At 49.7% G+C, this 21,812-nt stretch overlaps 2 protein-coding genes across 3 annotated transcripts; both read right to left on the reverse strand.

The window, feature by feature from the left end:
• Positions 1-4,598: 4,598 nt before the first annotated feature.
• Positions 4,599-14,826, reverse strand: tnpo3 (transportin 3). Its single transcript, XM_057856299.1, has 23 exons — positions 14,543-14,826; positions 13,444-13,644; positions 12,604-12,677; positions 12,348-12,504; positions 12,072-12,215; positions 11,788-11,963; positions 11,574-11,712; positions 11,361-11,507; positions 11,183-11,290; positions 11,022-11,113; positions 10,813-10,952; positions 10,549-10,740; positions 10,359-10,450; positions 10,219-10,295; positions 10,080-10,140; positions 9,877-10,017; positions 9,658-9,774; positions 9,483-9,577; positions 9,251-9,407; positions 8,997-9,164; positions 8,817-8,929; positions 8,692-8,748; positions 4,599-8,561 (listed from the first exon to the last, which is right to left on the reverse strand). The coding sequence occupies exons 1-23, from the start codon at positions 14,660-14,662 to the stop codon at positions 8,558-8,560; spliced, it is 2,772 nt and encodes a 923-aa protein (XP_057712282.1). The 5' UTR covers positions 14,663-14,826; the 3' UTR covers positions 4,599-8,557.
• An 840-nt stretch (positions 14,827-15,666) lies between these two features.
• Positions 15,667-19,882, reverse strand: irf5 (interferon regulatory factor 5). 2 transcript variants are annotated; one of them, XR_009066501.1, is made up of 10 exons: positions 19,676-19,882; positions 19,331-19,545; positions 18,913-19,087; positions 18,800-18,816; positions 18,711-18,738; positions 18,161-18,358; positions 17,683-18,072; positions 17,484-17,602; positions 17,007-17,291; positions 15,667-16,872 (listed from the first exon to the last, which is right to left on the reverse strand). XR_009066501.1 is itself a non-coding variant. In XM_057853707.1 (9 exons), the coding sequence occupies exons 1-9, from the start codon at positions 19,704-19,706 to the stop codon at positions 17,121-17,123; spliced, it is 1,344 nt and encodes a 447-aa protein (XP_057709690.1). In that variant the 5' UTR covers positions 19,707-19,882; the 3' UTR covers positions 15,667-17,120. The 2 variants fall into 2 exon arrangements, 1 of the variants encoding a protein (XP_057709690.1); XM_057853707.1 differs by having other exon boundaries at positions 15,667-17,291.
• Positions 19,883-21,812: the final 1,930 nt, after the last annotated feature.

A 21,812-nucleotide genomic window follows, 5' to 3' on the forward strand; every position in this document is an offset into this window, starting at 1 on the left:
TACTTTCTACCACGCTAAGAAGCTAGCCAGCATGACACCCAATTCCCTCTCGGCTCACAAATGGCCAAAAACAGCCACTTTCTACCGCACTAGCCAGGATACTTTGAATTCACTTTAGGCTCCAAAATGGCAAAAACTGACACTTTCTACCACGCTAGGAAGCCAGCCAGCATGACACTGAATTCCCTTTAGGCCAGGGGTGTCCAAACGTTTTGCGAAGGGGGCCAGATTTGGTGTGGTAAAAATGGGGGGCCAAACTTGGCTGATGTCCTTTACGTAGAACGGGTAGCCAACGTCGGTCCTTGAGGGCCCCTATCCAGCTTGTTTTAGTGAGGAGCAGCATTTAGTGTGTAAGCTACTTCATATGCTGTAGCAGGTACTGCTGAACAATTTATTAAGTCTGTGTGCGGGTCAGACGTTATTTATTTTATGACAGAGGCTGGGGGCCGGATGAAATTTGACCACGGGCCGCATTTGGCCCCCGGGCCGGACTTTGGACATGTGTGCTTTAGGTTCACATATTGCCACTTTCTACCATGCTAGCTAGGATACTATGAATTCACTTTAGGCTCACAAAAGGCAAAAACTGCTACTTTCTACCACGCTAGGAAGCTAGCCAGCATGACACCAAATTCCCTTTAGGCTCACCAAGGGCAAAAACAGCCACTTTCTACAATGCCAGCTTGATAAATTAATTCCCTTTAGGCTTACAAATGACAAAAACAGCCACTTTCTACCACGCTAGGAAGCTAGCCAGCATTGCTCACTACTTCAGCCAACAATTGCACACCTACAAATAATGAAGGCATTTTTTTAGTCTCCTACATCCTCATTTCTAATCCAAATTCCTACATCCTCATTTCTAATCCAAATTCCATCCCCTGCCAATTTCCACACGCTGGAGCAACTGTCGCTCGGCTGGCCTGGGAACGCCTTGGAATCCCGCCGGAGGAGCTAGCTGGGGAGAGGGAAATCTGGGCTTCCCTGCTAAAACTGCTGCCCCCGCGACCCGACCAACTACTTTTGACTATGCTAGAAAGATAGCAGCCAACAATCACCCACCTTTTTGCAAATGATGAAATTTTTACCATCTACACGAGCAGCTACTACTAATTATATTTTGTAAGCTATTGCAAATCCAACAGACTCATTAGGAACCTCAATTTAAAATTTTTTTTAAAAATTATTCACCCATCACCCCCCCCAAAAAATGGGAACCGTCCCAGTTCAAAACAGTAATATAGTCAATTGGTATATTTCTTGGAAAATGCCACTTAATAAATTACCGTTTGGTGCCACCCGCATCCATCTATATTCTCAAACCTACCCCAAATGTTGCCCGTTCAAATTTGCCCTACGTGGTGCAAGATGGGCTGTTGCATGAGCGGGGCTGATCCCCATAGAAGACTGGGCAACGATTAAGGTCCTGATGCCCTGGACCACCACACCCGCGTGCTTTGTCCCTGTAAGCGGGACGCAAGGGGGCCGCATACTTACCGCCTACACAGAACAGGTCGTTTGTTAACACCGCTAGGTTACCCCGACCTGACCGGATAGGCTTGAAGAGCAGGAAGTCTGGCAGCACATCCCAGGCTTTAAACACAAGTTTAAACATCCAATTGGTCACATAAGTCAAAAACAGTTGAGACTCACCTGCAGCTCTTGGCCCTTGGCTTCTCTCCCACACGACTGAAGGGAGATGAGTCAAGGCAGCTTATATGGTGCCCAGGTGACTGTTGATTGGGTAATTGGCTAATTGGCATCATGTGGGACTTATCATGTGACTTGGTGCATTCAGGCAGTGTGGGGAAAACCAGCACTGGGCTCAAAATTGGTCATCTTTACACAGGTTACAGAGAATTTAACAGACCTAACCTAATCTTTCTTTTTATCCATTGCATTGCAGGCTTCAGGTGAATCCCGAAGGAGAGCATTCGACTAGCCTCTGACAAGAAAAGACAAGTCGCATTTTGAAACATAATCATAATCCCGTTCCTTTATTTCTCTTTACCTCTTTACTTGTCTTTTTAAACGTGCTTTATAACCCTAAAGCCAATAAATATAATTAGTGGAGTGTTTATTTTCAAATATACATCTATAAAATGACTGATTAACCTGATACATTATAGACTACAAACATGGCTATCACGTCACCTTCTACATTGAAAAATCTACAAAGTTTAAACAGTGCTTCAGTTAAAGAACTACAAACATGGGCACCTAAAGGACTAAAAACATAGTTATGACAATACTTACTTTTAAAAACTACAAAGTGACTCCTAACGTGGGCACAACATGTGCCACACAAAAAAACTTCAAAACAACAACAACAAACATGTTCACACGGCCACCTTGCTGAAATGAAAAGAACTCCAAACATGTTTGTATTGAGTTCATTTTGTCTACACTTATACATTTGTTGAATTTTTCTTCTTTCCCAGACTAATACAACTACAAACATGGCCACCATGCTGATTTTAAAAGAACTACAAAGATGACCATGATTAAAATGAAATTAAAATGCGCTGAGTTCTATCTCCTTTTCTTACTCTACCTACCACTTGTCTTACTTTATTTCTATTTTCCAATGTTAATATCTAGTTGTCTAGTCTCTTCATCACTAGTCACCCGGTGTCCCCTTTCCCCCCTCCCCTCTGGGGAGGGGCTATTTTTCAGCTGCAGCCTCCTGACTGTCCGGACCCCTGGCTGGATAGACGTCCTCGCTGCTACCCCCGTCTCATCTGACTAGAAGGACTTCTTCTTGCACCTTCACTCCACTGTATTTTTACGGACTATAATTTCGCTTGCTAATTCCCATTAGCCGTTCTGGGGTTCCTGTCTATCCGTCCTGGGAGTGGATCTCTCCTGACCGTGGTACTCCCCAAGGTTTCTCATTTTTCTCCCAATTGACTCTGGCGTTTTTCCTTGCCGGCATGGAGGGTCTTAAGGATAGGGGATACCCAGGACTTGAACTGCATCTATTCAACTTTGTTGCTTCATTTCTAATTGTGTATCATATTGCCTCTGTAAAGCCCTTTGAGACTTCTGTTGTGATTGAGGGCTATACAAATAAAATTGAATTGAATTGAATTGACTACAAACATGGCCACTATGCTGATTTTTTTAAAAACTACAATCATGTCCATGATGAAGATTAAAAGACCTACAAACATGCTGAATGAAAAGAACTACAAAGATGGCCACCAAGCTGAAATGAAAACTACAAAACATGGCCTCCATGCTGATTTTAAAAGAACTACAAACATGACCATGATTAAAATGAAATTAAAAGGACTACAAACATGGCCACTATGCTGATTTTTTTAAAACTACAATCATGTCCATGATGAAAATGAAATTAAAAGAACTACAAACGTGGGCACCATGCTGATTTTTTTTAATTAACCAAAATCAACAATCAACACACAAACAATAACAACAACAACAAAATATACAAAACTAACACAAATATGCCAGGGAGTATAAACACAACATGCAATGTACATTCGAAATAAAAAAAATAAACACTGCTGAAATCAAGTACAAAAAGGTTTAGTTTTTCACAAATGCTCAATGTTTTTTCGGCTTTCTAATTTGTTTTTTTTAACAGCTTCATGTAGCATACAGTTTCGTTATGAAAGTGAGAAAAGGAAGGTGACAGCTTGCAAAAGTAACATTTGTGGAGGTAAGAAGTACAAACATGGCCAGGATGAAAATTTAAAATAACTACAAACATGGTCACCATGTTGAAATTAAAAGAACTACAAACATGGCAAACATGCCGATTTAAAAAAATAAAAAACAAACTACAAACATGGCCATGATGAAAATGAAATTAAAAGAACTACATGCTGAAATGAGATGGAAAAGAACTACAAACATGGCCATGATGAAAATGAAATGAAAAGAACAACAAACATGGTCCCCACTTGTGCTACACAAGACTACAAACTTGCTTACTGCATTTTCTACAACTTTAAATAACTAATATTTGTCTAGTAATTGACATTCAATGTGGATACCAAACGACGTGAGTCTTAAAAACTTCAATTTGACAACAAACAAATTGGAAATTAACTAGTAAACGACTACAAACATGGACATTACATGACCTCACATTAACCCTCTCCTGAAATGTGTTAATGTTACCAGCAGAGGGCACTGTGTCATTACCTTCATGTTCAACGTTAACTCCTGGAGACGGACAGAAAAAAAGATACTTTAGGTGGGGTGAACGATAAGCAAGTACAACGAAGATGTACTTAATAATCTAAGGTTGTTCTTATTAATCAAGGAGCTTATTCATGAATAGACTTTGTGAGTCATTTTATAACGGACAGCAGAAATATTAGACCCCAAACTTTTGAACGGTAGTGTATACGGACTTCGCCTTGTTGTGAATACAAACGTAAACGGCCGATCGACGGCCAGAATGTGGGAATGGAGGTAGCATGCTGACAGCGCGGAGCGAGGGGCAGGCAGTAGATGCGTGAAACTTTCTCTCCAGATGTTCCTAATCGCGGTCTGATGAACACCTTGCCCTTTTGGGGGGGGGGGGGGGGGGGGGGGGGGGGTGATTTATCATTATTATTATTAAAGATATTACTGTGTTTTTATATTGCAGTGACTATTGTATGTTTTATTGAGTAGTGCCATTTGCTCGTCCTCCTGGAGGAGCCCCACCACATGCAGCCTGGAGCCCCAACCATGAGACGATCCCAGCTCGGGCCAACCCCCTTTATGTATTTCTAACACCCCCCCAATATTGTCAATAAACCTTGAACGAAAAGCTGCATTTGGTGTCCTAGTGCTGTCTCAGGGGTGTAGGAGTCCTGTGCCATTACACCAGTACTTCTCAAATAGTGGGGCGCGCCCCCCTGGGGGGGCGCAGAGCGATGCCAGGGGGGGCGCATGTGTCCTCGGGGAACATGCTTTTTTCTTTTTTTTGCCGGACTGGAATAAAGTGTACTTGCACATCCACTCAGTGGGTGGCAGTGGCGCTCTCATTTTCAGAGTGCGTGCAGTATTTTTGAACTAAGGAAGAGCACTCAGCACACAGAAAACAGATATGAAGAGCAGTGCGCCGCCACCGTTTTCGAACGCTGTTTTCCGACCGAACTCACTCACGCAGCGATCCACTGTCTTGTCCGGTTCTCACGTCGCCGCCCGAGAAGTGCCATTTTCGGCTTGGGATCGTCACGACGACCGCCCTCACCTACGGTTCTACCTCGGCCGCCGAGAATGCGCTTTTTTCGTGCCGTTTGCCTTTTAGCTTTGACTTTTAATACAGTGGGGTGATGAGGAAAGACTACTGTTTACTGTGTCTGAAAATAATTATAGCGGACAGCCAGAAGCCAAATCAATTAAGACGCCACTTAAAGACATTCGACCCCAATCTCATTGATAAGCCGCTTGATTGTTTTTCAGCGAAAACGTGCCGAATATTGCTAACAATAGTCCTGCTTTGTCAGTGTTATATCAGTAAACCAGTGAGCATTGTTAGCATGCTCATTGCAAAATGACTCCACACCACTGCAAAGGAGGTAATACTGAGTGTGAGCAGCAAAAATAAAAACTGTCCTTCTGTCCAAGGACACTCTTTTTTTCCTTTATTCATTTTTGTTTTTTCGGTCAAATTTTTTGGCATATTGTCCTCATGAGTAAATGTTTCTAATCAATTTGAATTTGTTATTATTTACGGATTTTATTACATTTTATTTTTCTGTATCAAATGGTCAAAAATACCTTGAGTGTATTTTTACAGTTTGAATGTGACCTTTTTTTTTATTCAGGCAAATTGATGCACGTCAAGTCTTCTCTGTTACAAACAAAACAATGTTAATAAAGTTATACTTTATCATAAGTTGATCTGTTACTTTTTTTATTAGAAAAAAAGGACACAATGTTAGGCAGATGCGTATTTATAATAGTAATTTTATAGACGAATAATACTATTTACAGTGGCGGCGGAGAGTTTGGGGGGGCGCGAAACATTTACTTCTTGCTTGGGGGGGCGTAACAGAAAATAATTGAGAAGCACTGCATTACACAAACATGGCTCTTGAATGTTTTAGGGTTAGATTTTCATTTGGTGATTTTCACCACTGCATGCTTTGAACTGATTTTTTTTTTTTTTTTTAAGACTCAACTCGGGACAGCATCATCTTCTACACCATCTTCGCCAAGTGTACTTTAGCCCCCGTATTGTGTTGGAGTCAGAATTGATGCGTACTCAAATTTTCGTATGCAAAAATCAATGGTACTTTTGACATACCCAAAAATGATATACTGCAAAGGGTTAGTATTTCAAGGCCAAGTTAATTCACTAACAAACGTGCCGCATATTTCTAACACAAGGGTTAGGGTGCCAAGGAAAACATTCCATTGCAATATCACAATTGACTTAACATGCGCCACTGAGAAACTTAAAAATGACTAACATGGACAATGCAAACATCAGGATGACTTTTTTTTTTTAAATCACTGCTCTACTCTGCTGATTTAAAAATCACAGCACTATACGTTTTTTTCTTTACTGCTCCTACGGTACACAATTTGGACTTGATATATTGACTGCTCGAATGTGGTAGATTCAGAAGCTGCACAGGAGCATGTGAGCGAGTATGGGGTCACGAATTGATGAGGCTGCATCACACAGCACTTACAACAACCTTCTCATATTTAAAACTGGCACGTACACATTTAAACTTCAATGCGACTGCGCAAATATAGCTTCTGCAACCTTTGCTGAAAGTAAGACCAGTGCTTGCGCTCCCGAAATCGGGGAGGATGAACTTATGAATGATGAATTTACCCGGCACAGCAGACCTTTGTTATGAAGCTGGTTGGCAGCTCGACCCTTCACAATGGGAAGAGTGGTAGGTCTTTGGCATGATTTATCACAATCTTTCCCCAATCAGTGATATAATCAGTAATTGCAAAAACAGGCTAGGAGTTATACAGATCTAGTAGGAAATGTATCAAATTGGCATGAATAGACAGCCTGTCTTATGACAGGCAAGCAAAAAAACCAGGTCGCACTTCAACGAGCAGGCAGTTTGTTTTGCCCTCCTATATCTGAATTGCGTGTAATTTGAGAATTACAAAAGCCAGTAAGAGTCCACTTGCGTCTTTGACAAACCAAGGTTGTCTCCTCCTAGGCCTTTAAAGCTTTCGTCGCTGAAATGTTGAAAAAAAGACGTGATCGAGGAGCCGGGGAGAGGTACTTCCGCTTGACTCTCACAAAAGATGTCCAAATCCTTTAAGGTTTTTAGTCCTATAGAGTAGGCATCTGTACAGGTACGATGAACGGACATTGCTCAAATAGCATACCTCAGTGATGGACTTCTCAGGTGCGTGTTACTTGACAAAGCCTTGCAGGTACGAGGACGCTAAAAAGACACAACTTGATTAGGCCAATCATTTATCGTGTTTTGCCTGGTATGACGATTAAAAGGCAGCAGAACTCAACACACTTTATTTTGTAGGGCAGGGTTGACTAAATCCGGACTTCGGTGGAAAAGTGGCACCGAGGCCCTTATTTAGTGAACCCCGTCGTAGGGTCTTTGAACATCGCACTTGTCACAAGTTGCTGATCATGTCTCGTCTTCCCAAGAGAGAGGTTTACTGCTACTACAACAAAACACTTTACCACTGTTCCTCACAGTTATAGCGCCTGCAAGCAAACATCCTCTCCAGGTACTACCGCCCGCTCCATGACATAAAAATACAGCAGCAAAAAAGAAGTCATTCAACACTTTCTTCCTAAAAGCCATTTATTCTTGTTGCTAATAAAAAATTTAGGCAGGCGAGATGGTAATAAGAGTGCTATTTTACAGTAGTGTACAATAAAGGCATAATAACCCACACAAAATCTCAGCCGCACAGAAATTGACGTGATACCGAATGAACGAATCGCATTCTAATCTGTATTAGATCGGAGACGGTGACGCGTTTGCGATAGCGTCCACGGGAGACGGACGACATCCTGCGACCGCCAAAAGAAAGGACGCCCAACGTGGCACCGCGACACTTGCGTGCGTCGTTTCAGCCTCGCCGGAGTCGGTGCCGACTGCGGAAAGCGTGACTCAAACAGAAATTGAACAACACATTCACATGTTGTCGTATCGGCCGTTTATTGTCTACAACAAGGCAACGTCACTTCCGTCCTAGCGTTGACACCATCACTTTTTGCAGCGAAACAACTCAACAAAAAGAAAAATAAACTAGAAAAGATGAGATGACGCACCCCCCCCCCCCCCCCGCCCCCCACCCCCACAGGTATCGAGGGATATCCTTCGGCTCTCTGTACACCTTGGCCAAAATCCCCAAAAATAAAGTTTCTCTTTAAAAAAGCGGAGCAGGCGGCGGGTACATTCCGTTTTTGTTCACTCGGTGAACTCCGCCCGTCCGGCCCGATCCGCCGTTGCCGCGGGCGCGTCTGTTCGCTCGCTCTTCCGGATCCGTCGGTCTCGCGTGGTCCGCCCGCCTCCGGGACGGTCGGCCGTCCCGGTCCCGCCCGACTTAGGCCGCCGCCTCTCCACCTCCCGAAAACATTTTACCTGAAAGACGCCAAAGTTACGACTCGACTCGATCGTGGCCCGTTCTCAGGTGCGTAGACGGCCACCGGGTGGTAGAAAAAGGGACGGACGGGCCGTGGAGTGGCGTGGCGGCGGCCGGCCTTCCCCTTACCGGAATAGTTTGGTGAACTCTCTGATGGCCCAGCAAACTTGTTTACATTCATCGGCACTGCAGAAGGAGAAACCGCCGGGGCTCTGGATCATCCCGCCACTTTGAAACGGCGGGCAGAGGCTCACCTGGTGACTTGTTTGTGGAAATCCGTCAGCTGCTTGTGCGTGACCGTGACCGTGCCCCCCGACGTCTCCTTCGGCAAGCCCTTCAGAGCGCTCTCCAACCAGCGACAAAAGGTCTGCGAAGGGGGGCGGGTCAGCCAGGGGCCGAAGGGGGGGGGACTCGGCGGCGGCCCGTCCACTCACCGGCCGGTCGAACGTCATGACCTCCCACAAGACCTCGGCGATGTCGGGCAGCGTGTACGCGGGCAAACAGAAGCAACACGAGTGCATGAGCTGCGTGACCAGCTGCTGGCCGTGCTGCTCCATGGCCTGAGCGATCAGCCGCTTCCGAAGATCAAAGTCCTCCGTGTGCTGCGGAAGGCGGAGGAGAAAGAAAGGAAAAGCCCGGCTTCTTCGATCCCCGCTCTCCGGTGAAGGCTCTCGCCTAAAGTTCTTACGTCGTTTGCCACTCCGGTGTGAACGAGGTCTCGCACAAACTTCATGACGCTGCAGTTGGCGTCTCGGTGGTCCAGCGAGGTGGCGGCGATGGCGCACTGGATGATGTGAACGATAATGCCGCTGCTGAGCAGCGTGACGGGACTCCGCTGCACGAACCTGAGGGAAGATCCGGATAAGCTAAGCGGTACGTCACAAACGCCGGCCCGAGAAGCTCCGACGGGCGCCGCTCACCTGGTCGCCAGTCTGAACAGGTCGTCCACGGTGTCGGGATGATTGACCAGGCCGTTGGATTGCTCCAAAAGCTGGAAGGTTGGCATGCACAAAGCCTGACGGGGGGGGGGGGGAATAAAAGACGTGAGCGCAGCGGGCCCCGCGCTATCCGGCCACCGCCCGCCGACGGCTCCACCTGCAACATGTCCAGAAGACCTTGGCGACAGCCCTCCTCCATGCCGTACTCGTCCACCAGGATGCTGCCCAGGTACAAGAAGCACGAGTGCGGGTGCACCCGGTATACGCTCACCATCTGTCGAGACGGGACGAGACGAGATCAAGGGGACGAGACGAGATCAAGGCGCCGAGACAGAGTCGGCTTCCGTTGCCATTTTTTTGGCGAGTCTCCCTCCACCTGAGTGACCAGCGGCTGGAGTAAGGAGGCGGATCCTTTTCCCACGCAGCGCACGGCGAAACGGAGGCAGCGGCAGCATCGTTCCACGATGCGGTTGTCCGCCTGGTGAGTGTTGAGCGTCTCGGACAGCACGGGCCAGATCTAGGAGCGACCGTCGCAAGAGTGGAACATTTGCTCCGGTGCGAGTCGGCGTCGTCTTTTACCTCCTGGATGACTTTCTGACAAGGGTGCGTCTGTCCGTTCTCCACGATGGGGTTCGTGTGTCTGGGGAAAAAAGCCGGCGGGCCCACGCTTTCTTCACCGTCTGATTTGGAGGGAGGGAAGGAGGGAAGGAGCTTTTACCTGAAAATGACGGCCAGTCTGTCCAGCCAGACGGTGGGATCGGCCGATCGGCCGTTTGTCGATTCTTCGGCCAGAAGCTGAAAGTGAAAAAGGTGTTCTTTGTCCGTTCGCTCCTAAACAGTAGACAAAGGAGGGCGTACCTTTTTAAGGGCGGAGACCTGAACGGCGCACAAGTCGCCCAGGCACTCGGCGATCTTGTCGAGAGGAAGACGACCCAGGACCAGCGCCGTTCCTAACCGTTCCAAACAGCTGGCCGCGTCAAACGGCGGGAAAAAAATCCCGGACGGACGCCCGCCCGCCCGCCCGCCGGTCTCCTCGTCCGGCGCTTACCTTTAAGCAGCCCGACGGCGGCCTCCGTGGAGAGCGCGAAGGAATCCAGGGAGCGGGCGATGTCCAGGAGGCCCTGGAAGTGCTGAGTCATGTGGTCTCGGCACACGGAGCAGATGTTATGGATGGCCTTGGCTGCGGCCGAGGCCAGAGGTTTCTCTCTCAGACCCTTCATCAGGTAATTCAACACCGGGTCTGAAGAAGGCGGACGACAAAGCCGTTACATCGCGCGGGTTCCGAAGGGAAGGAAGACGGTCGCGTGGTCACCGAGGAATCGGGGGTTCCGGTCGACGACCTCGCTCATCTCTCCGACCAGCTCGATGCTGGTGTAGCGCACCGCCACGTGTACCGCCTCCGGAAGCAAGACCACTTGCTGCAACACCTCCAAAAGAGTCGGGTTGTTTTCACTGAAACAAAGTCAAAACGTGAGCCGCTTTCCACCCGGACGCAAAGATTCTTTGAGCGGACGAGCTCACGGGTCCACGCTTTTGGCGATGGCGGCCATGATGAAGAGAACGGCTTCGGTCACCGCCCAAGGAGGGTTCCCGTCTTTCAGGGTGGAATACAACTGCAGACACAAATCCCACGTCACCACTGCGCCCCGATAAAAACAACCGGCACTTTGCGCCGGCCCCACCTGGGAGAAGCATTCCATTGAGCCTACGAGAAAAATCACGTCTTTAACCAGGTCGGAAACCCTCATCCTGAACTCGCCAAAGTCGTCCGTCTCGTCGGGAATTCCTTCCTGCGCGGGGGGAACGCACGGTGCCGTTCAGCGGTTGGGGCGTGTCCGCCGCCCGTCGGCCGGCACTCACGTGGTCCGGGTCCAGCTGACAATGTCGAGCCAAGCAGTGCAGAAGTCTCTGAATGTACGGGCGGAATACGGTGTGAAGGGCCACGTCGTTGATCTTGTAGAGATTTTCACCCAGCCGGTACCAGAAGTTAAAGGAGATCTCCACCACCTGCGGCACAAGTAGCGAAAGGAGAAGGGACCGGTTTGGCGTTAGCCCGTCAATATGTCCACCTACCTCGTACTGGGGGTGTCCGGCGCAGATCAACAGCAGCTCCAGCGTCCTCAGGTCTCCCATTCCCTGACCCGGGGTCCTGACCGTCGTCTCCAAAAAGGTCTCGCACAGCTCGGTGAAGATTCTGCAATAGTTGAGAACTCTGGGGAAAGGGGCGGGGTGGAACCCGTGCCTCGGACACCGAAGGCCCGCGCGCGCACCGAGTCGCCCCACTCACTTGTCCAGGTCCTCGCGGGCCACGGCCATGTGGTAGGCCGTCTCCAGCGTCAGCACGCCCCGGAAGAGCTGCAGCGCCAACGTGGCGTTGGTCTCCACATTCTCAATGGCATAGAGGGCGGAGCACACGCAGTCGGCGGCCGCTTCGTGGAGGTTGCTGGACGTGTCGTCCCTCTGCTGCAAACAAACACCGCGGACGGACGGTCGGTCGGTCGGATGGGTGGGTGGGTGGGTGGGTGACCGGCGCGTCGGACCATGTGGGCGACCAGTGTTTTGGCGGCTCACCAAGACTTGGAATAGGACCATGAGCAGCTGGTTGGTAGCCATGAAGTTGCTGTCCAAGACCCCCAGGTTGAACCAGCTCCCCAGACAACGAAAAACTTTCATGAGCATCTTCTCATTACTACCCGTCTTTTCCACACACGAGCCCTGAAAGGAACAAGCAAAGACAAAAAAAACAAATGTTACTTCAGACTTTTTCCATCACCAGCGGTTTCCCTGGGATATTGCAAGCATTTCATCTTGAGTCGGTCCAGAGACGGAAAAGCCCCGGCGGCTAACCAGAAGCGTGACCACGGTGGAAGAGTAATACGCCAAATCCTCGATAATCTCCGTCCTCCGATTGGCTCCGATACGAAGCGAGCGGCTGTGGACTTCTTCGGGCAACACGGTCAGGATCTCCATGAGGAAAGGCATGGAGCCGATGTCGCCGTTGTATCTGGGAGAGGTCCGGAGCCAGACTTACAGTCAGCGGGCGGGCCGTTCGGGAGCAAACGTCCCAGTCACGCGTCAATAAAATGGACCGCACAATACTCACTTTTCGATGAGAGTATGCACGCATCCTTTCCAGGATGCCATCTGAAGAGCGAGATCCGCGATGGCTAAAGCCAGCTAATATCAAAATAAATAAAACAGTCAGACAAAAACACACTTATCAAGGAATTTCAGAGGCTATTTCATTTGGACACAACTTCTGTCAGTCCCACACGAGGGAGGGACCCTTTCCCCGAATCAGCCCGCCATTAAAATCGCACTCAAATAACTAGTTTCCCCTCACTATTGGCTGCCACTTACGCTCCAAATCTTGAGGCGTGGTATCACGGGTCTTAATGCACAAATCCCATTTTCAGTTGTTTTTCTGACTCGAGTGAGGCTTCAACTAGACAAGTCTCATAGAAGTGGAGCGTGTCAAATCCCATCTCGGTCACTTTCGTACGCGGTTAAAATCCGATCCGGGCCGCATTTTTCATAATGTGGCGGCGGCAGTCCGAACGCTCCCAAATGGGAATTCGCGCAGCAAATACATCCGCAAAGAGAGGAATACGGGGAGGACGGCGGCGATGGAGCCTGGCGTTACCGTTAGCGCCTGGCTTGAGCTCTGCTTACCCGACCTACGTCGGGCCGGCATGTTTTGATGTCGTCGAAGTACGTTTTGCCGCTTCTGCGCATGTCAGACGACTTGAATGGGCTCAATGAAAAACGTCAGTCTGAATGGGCAGGTCGAAAAAACATATCAAGTCAAATCAGAATTGTGCATCAAGACCAGCGTTCTGAACCTAGCTCACGATGATGAGGATTCTCCAAGAACTGCTGTTCTTTTAAAAACGACCATTATCCCCAAAGCAAAGCGAGACAACGGAAAGAGAAAGGCACATACTTGCGTCACAATAATGGGCGACAAGTCTTTGAGGTTCTGGATGTGAGAGAGCAGCGAGTCACGCAGGGCATTGTGGGAATCGGGCGGAAGCTCGTAGAAGGAAGTCTGGATCTTCATCTTCATGGTCTGAGCGGCAAAGTAACACGACTCCACGTCCTGTTTGAGCAGCAGCAGCTGATCGGAGATCTCCCACGCATACATCTGCAAAGGAAAATAGACGGAGCCCTCGTTCAGTATTCTCTCTCGGCACCAACTGTATGAATTCCTTCAACAATTTGCCACGACGCATTGGAAACAAATACGAAGACGACGTTGAAAAACGTCCACCATAAGACGGCTCAACAGTTTGTGCTCGTTTTCGTTCCGGCCTCATCTTACAAGATCCATCGGGTTTTCCGAGCGTCTCCAACATTTCGTTTGAGCGCAGAACGACACTCCTAGTACAGAAGAAAGGAGAGTAGGACGAAAGAGCCGTTTGGAAGGGCTTGCGCATAGTCAACGGAGACGATTTGAGGCTCGACTGTGTGCGTGTGTGTGAAGAAATGCGCCAGAGGGGGTAGAAGTGACGGCGGCGTCGCAACTTCGGCGGCCGGCCCCGCAAAGTTGTCACGCACGGCCAAGGCGGCCGGCTGCTCGATCGGGCGTCGGGGCGTGTTGACAAACGGGCCGCGTCGCAAGACGATCGCTTGAAATCCGACGCCAGCGAGCCGTGTTTGGACGCGGGTCGACCAAGTGACCGCCGCGACTGACGTCACCCGAGTAGTTCGGATAGTCGTGCTAACCAGTTAGCGTGGAAAGACAACGACTTGCGTTCCGAGGACAGCAAAAACAAACTAAACGAAACGGCGTCAACTTGAAAAAGGCTAACACAGACAGACGTGTCCAAATCGAGCGTCAGCGAGTTTCTGTCCCGCTGGCGATTCATTCATTTGGTCGCCCGCCGAGTAGCTTAGCTTGGATGCTAATGGGCTCCGATACGTTGCGCACTTTTTTCCCAGGCGGTTCCGATGACGGTGAAAGGCTTCGGTCTAGTCGCGGGCCCGCCTGCCCCGCGCTAGCTCCGGCGGCCCCCGGCGAGCGGAAGCTCCCGTTTTCCTACCGATGTCTGGAGCTCCCCGAGCCACACCGAAGCTCGCTCCTTCCCGGCCGGGTCCGGGTCGTGGTGAAGGGCCTGGACCGCCTGGTAGACGAGCGGCAGACTCGGTTTGCCCCCCTCCATCGTTGGCTTCCGAAGCGGGTGGTCGACACGCAAGAAAGGCGACAAACGATGCGCTTGGAGACCAAATTAGACGGACCGTGCGCCGCCGCCGCCGAGCGCCATCTCGCACATAGATGTCAACTGTGTTTGAGGCTAGATGCTTTCAGGAGGAGTCGGTGGCGTCGTTAAGCGGCGGCCATCTTGCAACAGAAAATGTTTCGAAATGTTTGTCCGACTCTCGTGAAAATGTTGAAGTCGCCGGATTTACAAATCCATTTGAACTAAAAGTAATAATGTGGCTACGATCAAGGCCTAATATATTTTTTGTGCCATCATTGTTTTTGGAGTGTGCAGTAAATGAGTCTCTAACGCTTTTGAAAAGCCAAGCTGGTTGAAAATCGGGAAATAAAACAAATATATATATATATATATATATATATATATATATATATAGATATAGATATATAGATATATATATAGATATATATATATATATAGAGAGAGAGAGAGAGAGAGAGAGATATCTCATTTAGCAATTTGAGTTATTTCAAAGCACAAGCTCAATTGACTTGAATGTTATATGGCGCGAATGGACCCGTATTGAAGATGGCCGACAAGGGAGGACGTCTGTTCCCTTTGGCTCCCAGTGTGCGGAAGACATAGACATCGATTATCTATGATCTCGAACGGCCTCCTCCTCGTGTAACCACTGTGCTCAGCCGGCTCCAAACACAAACCGGAACACTTTTTTTCCGGGGGGGTGGGGGTACAAAAATAATCATAATAATGATTCGAATATGACGCATCCCCTAAACTTGCAGAACGCGGAATGACTGTTCTAAGATGGGTCCGTTTTAAGGTTAGACAGGTTGAACAATTTGAAGTGCTTAACAAACTAGGAGGGGGGCGCTTTGTACAAAATCGTGGAAAAGTTGGATTTCTAACTGGAACGTCACTTTTGTAAAGCTACATTAAAAGCAAAACACTGTGGTGCTCCTGGACAGAATGTAGCAAGCAGACGCGACCTGGCAAAACCAATTCATTTTATTTGGAATTCCATTCAGATGGAAAGACGGGAGTATGACGCAGTCATGAACGAAAACATCGTCGGAGGATGATTCCCCTTTACACAGGGCCGGCCCAGCCAATACGCAGACTATTCAGCTGCTTAGGGCCCCTGACCACTAGGGGGCCCCCAATCTGGCTATTTTTAAATTTATATTCTATTTTGTTTACTACCGTTTGCTTTATTTGACTTTTGTGAGTTTTGATACTTGATTACAATCTTCAAAAAATAAAAGTTCTTCCTTAACTTTTCTTTCCTCTTTTAGAAAAACGTTTGGCGCTAGCTACTGTAAGTACTGACAATCATTTGGGGTGAGAAGTTTGAAGTATGCAGTGCAACAAAATCTGATTAATATGAAGTATGCAGTGCAACAAAATCTGATTAATATACAAAATATGGAAGTATGGGTTGGATTGCATGTATGGGTTTCACAGTACACTGTGACAAAATGGTGGGCCAAAAATATGGGCCCCTTTGCATTATTTTGCTTAGGGCCCCCAGATGGCCTGGGCCGGCCCTGCCTTCACATTATCCTTCAAGGTCTAGGCATAGACATTTCTGGCCTTTTTTAAATAGCTGCATCTATCAATATCAATTCAAGACTATACATTCAAAGACATTTACATACCTAACATCTATAATCCTACAACGCCTGACCCCAGAAATGATGAGCAGAAAATTCAGATTTGTTTTTTTTTGTTTTTTTTTTTAAAGCTTTATGGAGTTTATGTGGTCCCTAAACATAATAAAACACATTTCTTAAAAAAATAATATGCATAAGTTTTCTCATTTGAACCCTAAATGAAACCTAAGCAAGCATTACATGCAGTTCCCGTGGTCAATAAAAATGAATAAAAGTTTAAAACCTTATTGTGTTCAATCTGCAATCTGTTTTTTATTGTGCGACAATGCAATGAGGTCCAGAAACCTTTGTATCAAAATTGATACATTTGGCAATGTAGGGTTAAGCAGAGAAAAACGCGAGATTTATTGTTTTTTTACACCCCCATTCTTTGAATGTATCAAGTGCAACTTGTGCGTGCGAGGCATCAAATGTACACACTTTGCTGCAATGACAATGTCTTTTTCTTTTTTTTTTCCTCGCGTGCCAGTTGCACGCCACGATGACGTCAATGTCGTTTGGCCAGCTTGGCTGCTTGGACGTCTGTGGAAAATTCTGAGCAGGTTAGAGTGCAACCTAGCAGATTGGCGTGCGTGCGTACGGACGGGTTCGAAGTGCTCCGTGTTGTTGACGAGTTGGACAAAACAGACATTTTAGCAGCAGATTTACACACGCACCTTGGAATCCAAAGTTTAATATTAGCGGCGCGTTAGCACGCAAACAAGCGCGCTGCGGAAGTCTGCTTCCAAATGTTCTCTGGCCCACGGCGGCTCGGAGGGAATGGCGACGCCTCAGGACACTTGGATATTTTGATTCTGGAGGAGTCTCTGGAGCTCTTTAAACTGCTCCACTGTCTGGTCCTTCACATCCGGGTTGGAAATCTGGAGTCGGATGCTGTCAATGGACCAGCTGTGCTCTCCCGAGAACATCTCTGTTAGAATCCGTGCCACCACCGGAACCACCTGAGTAGGAAAAGGAAGGAAGGACCATAAGCGAGGTGAGGCGAGGCGAGGCGAGGCGAGGCAACGGTCGCTACTTCTCTGAAGACATTTGAACAGCAACTGGGATCCTATTTTCTTTGGATGACCAATGTCTATGTAGCTCATTTCATTTCCATGGGAAAAAGATTCTCCACATTAGTCCTTAGCACTGACCTGCACCACAATAAGTTTCTTCTCTTTGGGTTTGGTATCAGGCCAGTCCTCCCCAAAGCAGAAGCAGATCTCGTAAGGGGGAACGCTCTGAACTTCGCCTTTCTGGTACGAGATCAGTCCTGAAGAGGAGATGGCGCCTTCCCTTCAGTCTTTGAAGGCAACGGCAAATACAAGACTTTGATGAGGAGATGTTTGTCACCTTGTAGGAAGTCATTCAGGCTGAAGATTTTGACCCTCTTCTCCCTCTCCAGCTGATTGGGCAGGCCCCCGTGGGGCACGCCCGGCCCGGACCAGAATACCTTGCACTGACAGAGGCGGACGGCGTAGATGTCCTGCTCCCAGATTTCCAGGACCAGCCCTCGATCCATCACGTTCAGCAGGGCTTCCGTGAACACGCGCTGCTTCTGGCCGGGGATCTCGGAAGGGTCCGGAAACAGGACTTGCTGCAGGTCCACCGGTCCGAAAAGGTCCACCTGCCACGGGTCCGGTCCCAGCTGTCCGTAGAACAGCCGGCAGCCCCGAGGGTCGCTGACGGTCAGAGAACCCGCCGGCCGGCCGCGGTACTGAAACTTCAGGTCCAGATCTGTCGCTGGGGCGGAGATAGCGAGCGGGAAACGGCGTCGTGACGTCGACCGTCTCCGGTCGTCGAAACGAACGCGCCGGGCCGCTTCACTCACACGGGATGCTACCGAGCAGTTCCGCGGGGGCCCGGGCGACGGCGCCCGCCTCCGGGTGATCGAAGCTGACCCGATCCGACATTTGGGAATCCCGCAGACGGAGCTCAGAGGTCAGGGCGGGGACGCCTGACCGCTGCTTCGGATCGCCACACGGAGCCGGGAGGGCCGCCAGAGCGCCCGAGTCGCCGACGTCGGAATCTGACGACACATCGGTCAATAGCGAGAGGCTTTGCGCGCCTTCGCGACGCGTGATCCGGAAAGGCGATAGTCTCGGTCTCCGACCGGCGGGATTTTCTGTCCGGACCGGTCGAGTTTGACGCTCATCTACGACTCGTCGGTGTGATCGGGACGGATAAACGATGAAATACCTTGAATTTTCGGCTGCTAACCTACCGGCCCGCTCGTAACGACTTCGACCTCGGAACCGGAAAGAGAATCGTTCTGAAATAGTCTCGTCTCGGGCTTTCTCTACTGTCGTCTCTATCCGGTCGCGTCCGGTCCCCCGCGAGTCTCGGGTCTTGCGGGCGGCGCTCGAAATACGGCGACTTACCGATCGTCAGCTCCGTCAGATTAGGCATCTGAAATACAACGGTGGCGTCACACGGGTTCTGACAAACCGTCGTATTGGCAATGTGTTACCTCGTCATCGGCGGTGTCTGAAAGAAAAAGAAGCCACATTCTTTTGGCTATAGGAAGTATGTGGACAATGGCGGCTCAAACACATCCCGACGATTTGAGAAGCGAGGCCTCACCTGTGTTAACGACGTGGTAAATTTTATAAGGTTGAAGCGGCGTCTCTTTGGTGCCATCGAACTTGAGCTCAAACTCTTTACTTTTGTTCAGCGCGCAGCGCAGGTTTGCTTTCCACTTGGCCGGGTTGGGATCGTCCACACCTTCCTGGAACTTTCCCGTTTCCAGAGCCCATGCCTGTAAGGACAGGAGGGGAGAGGAGGGGAGAGGAGAGGCACGCCAAACACCTTTTCTGCTCAAAGAAAGCTCTCCGGAAGCGGTAAGGGGAAGTTGCCGCGTCAAATGGGTTCAGTCAAAAAGGAAGTCAGCGTTCACGGAGGAGGAAGTTACAAACTTCCTGCTGCTTTTTTAGCTCTGTTTGGTGTGCTTTTTCTCATGTCGCCAGAGAAAGGAAACGAGTGCGCAGTGAAAACGGCAAACCTTGAAGATGGTGTTTTCGCCTTGAGATGCAGGGGCGGCGCGCGTGGCGTGTTCCCAGGGGATCCGGAAGAACCTGCGCTCGGGATCGATCCAGCCGAGATCGGGGAAGCGGCCGCTGTCCACTTGAGCCACCAGCCACGGCTTCAGGCGCACTCTTCGGGCTTGCCGCTCCATCGGCGGCTCCGGCGCTTCGTCGCGGCGACAAAGGTCCCCGACTTCTCAAAATTGAGAGAAGAGAGCCGTTCGACTTCTCGCATCGCGACCTCGCCTGCCGCGTATCTTCGGGAAGTCACGCTCTCGCAGTATATTTTTTATATATTTGTCATTCGAGAGCTGCCGACGTACCTGTCGCGGTTCCGGTGCCGATCCGCTTCATGGCTTTTCACCTCTTTACAAAGGCTCTTTCCACACTCGCCGACGGGTTCAACAAATCACGAGACAGAAACCCGCTGTGACAAAGTCTACTGAGCCAGCGTGTCACTGAAGCCACATCCCGTTTCACAGATCAGCATCATAAGACGGAACTGCGTACTCGCCAACTGTGTTGATTTTTTTCCCCACAAAACAGAAGTTTTGTCTTCCGAGAAGTGCAAAAAGACCCTTTCGAAATTGCCAACGAACAAACACTCTGACATGATCGTATTCACGCTTTGCATTTATTTCAGTGTTCTCCTGGCCAGACCATCATTCCGTGCCAATTCCAAAATGCTTTGTTTTTTTTGTTTTTTGTTTTTTGCGAAATCAGCGATTGCGACATCTGCGACGGAGGCGCGCGCGCCCTCCACCTAGATGGCGGGGGGCGCTTTTGGCCGAAATCCGTTCGCCGGCCGGCACGAGACGGGAGAGCGATAGGCGGACGGACGGACGGACGGACGAGCGGTGCCACGCTGACAGCGAGATAACCGAAATGGTCATTTTTTCCCAAATCCGTTGGGATTGGACGAAGAATCGCCGGCCGTTTCGTCGCCCGCTTGAAGCTTGGAGCCGAGCTCGTGGAGCGAGCAGGTGGACAACTTGCAGCCTCTGGCCGAAATGCTGCCGGCCGGCGGAGATGACAAATCGAAACGTTAATTAAAACAAACAGAGGCTAATGCTCAGAAAAGAAGAGAAAGATTTCTTTCTCCTCACCTGAAGGACTGAGCAGCGTAGTCTAATGTCAGGTTGGGTCCGACGGACTCCGCGTTTGACACGTCACGTGCCGTCGAGTCGGCCGTCACGTTCGGAGAGCTCCGTGTGGCCAAAATTGAAGAAACGCTGAGGGGAAAATACAAGTTGGAGGCCGTCGGGATTCCCGTCCGTCCGGTTCGCGCTATTCCGCGCGGTCGAATCGAGACGACTGGACTTTTTCCACCGAGACCTCCCGGCTTTTTAACCGAGCGGCCGGGACAATGACGCTCCCTCCCCGGGGATTTGAACCCTTTTCAAAAATATCACGTTAGCGATTTAACCTGTGAATTGCGAAAATCCAACTTCCTAAATGTCCGACTAGGCCTTTGTCAAGCTGCCACATTTGAGCATTTCAAAGTCAACAAGCTGAGGAAAGCTCTGGTTTCCAAAGTCCACTCGCCTTGATCAAATAAACCACTGGACTATTGACGAGTACCGACCGACCGACCGACCGGCCCCCGGAGTCCGCGAACGGCCCGGTGACGTTTTCCAACGAGTCCCACCCGCGAGACGAGACGGCGTCGATATCGCGGCGCTACACCGCGACGATGCCGACGCTCGTTCAAAGCCGACGAAGCGACAAAAAAAAAAAAAAAACGCCACGGGACGGGAAGCTACTCACCCGGAAGCGTTCGACTCGTGCGGCCGTCCTGTCTCGGCGCGTCTTGACGCCCGGCAAAATAAACCCCGTCAGTCTGGTCGTATGACAGCAGATCTCAAGGGACTCACCCGATGAGTTCCGGAGGCGAAGCGGCCCAAACCAAGACGCTCGCGGCCAACGCCAGCGTGCACTTCATGACTCTGCGAGCGCCGGTCAGCTCTAAGCTTTTTATACCGGAGTGACAGAGTCGTCGCCGCCGCCGCTCGCTCGCGTCACGCGGTAGCTTATCGTCGAGCCTCTTCCGGCTCGTCGGTCGACCGAAGGTCACGGAATCAATATTTATACCCTCGGGGGAAAAAAACACAGCCCCTTCCCCTCATATCGACCGTACCCGAGACCGGACTCTCGACTCCGGCTTCTACCGCATGGACAGCGCGGCGGCCCCTGACCTCTAGCGCCGCTGAGTTAATTTTGATCACCGTCTTTGTCCTTATCGTGTATGTGGCGCACCTCCATTTCAACTGAGTCGAAGTCGCTCGCCGGTCGCAGGGTAAAGAGAGAGAAAACTCTCCACGAAGCGTGCGAGGACACTTAATAAAGGAGCGGAAGCGGCAGTACTCCGCCGAGAGAACGGCGACCGTCAGGACCGCCCGCACGCTCGGCCGGCCGTCGGGAGGCTTTCCCGGACGGCTCCGCTCATCACGGCTCGGAAAG

This window comes from Corythoichthys intestinalis, chromosome 13 (assembly GCF_030265065.1).
Source record: "Corythoichthys intestinalis isolate RoL2023-P3 chromosome 13, ASM3026506v1, whole genome shotgun sequence".
NCBI lineage: Eukaryota > Metazoa > Chordata > Actinopteri > Syngnathiformes > Syngnathidae > Corythoichthys > Corythoichthys intestinalis.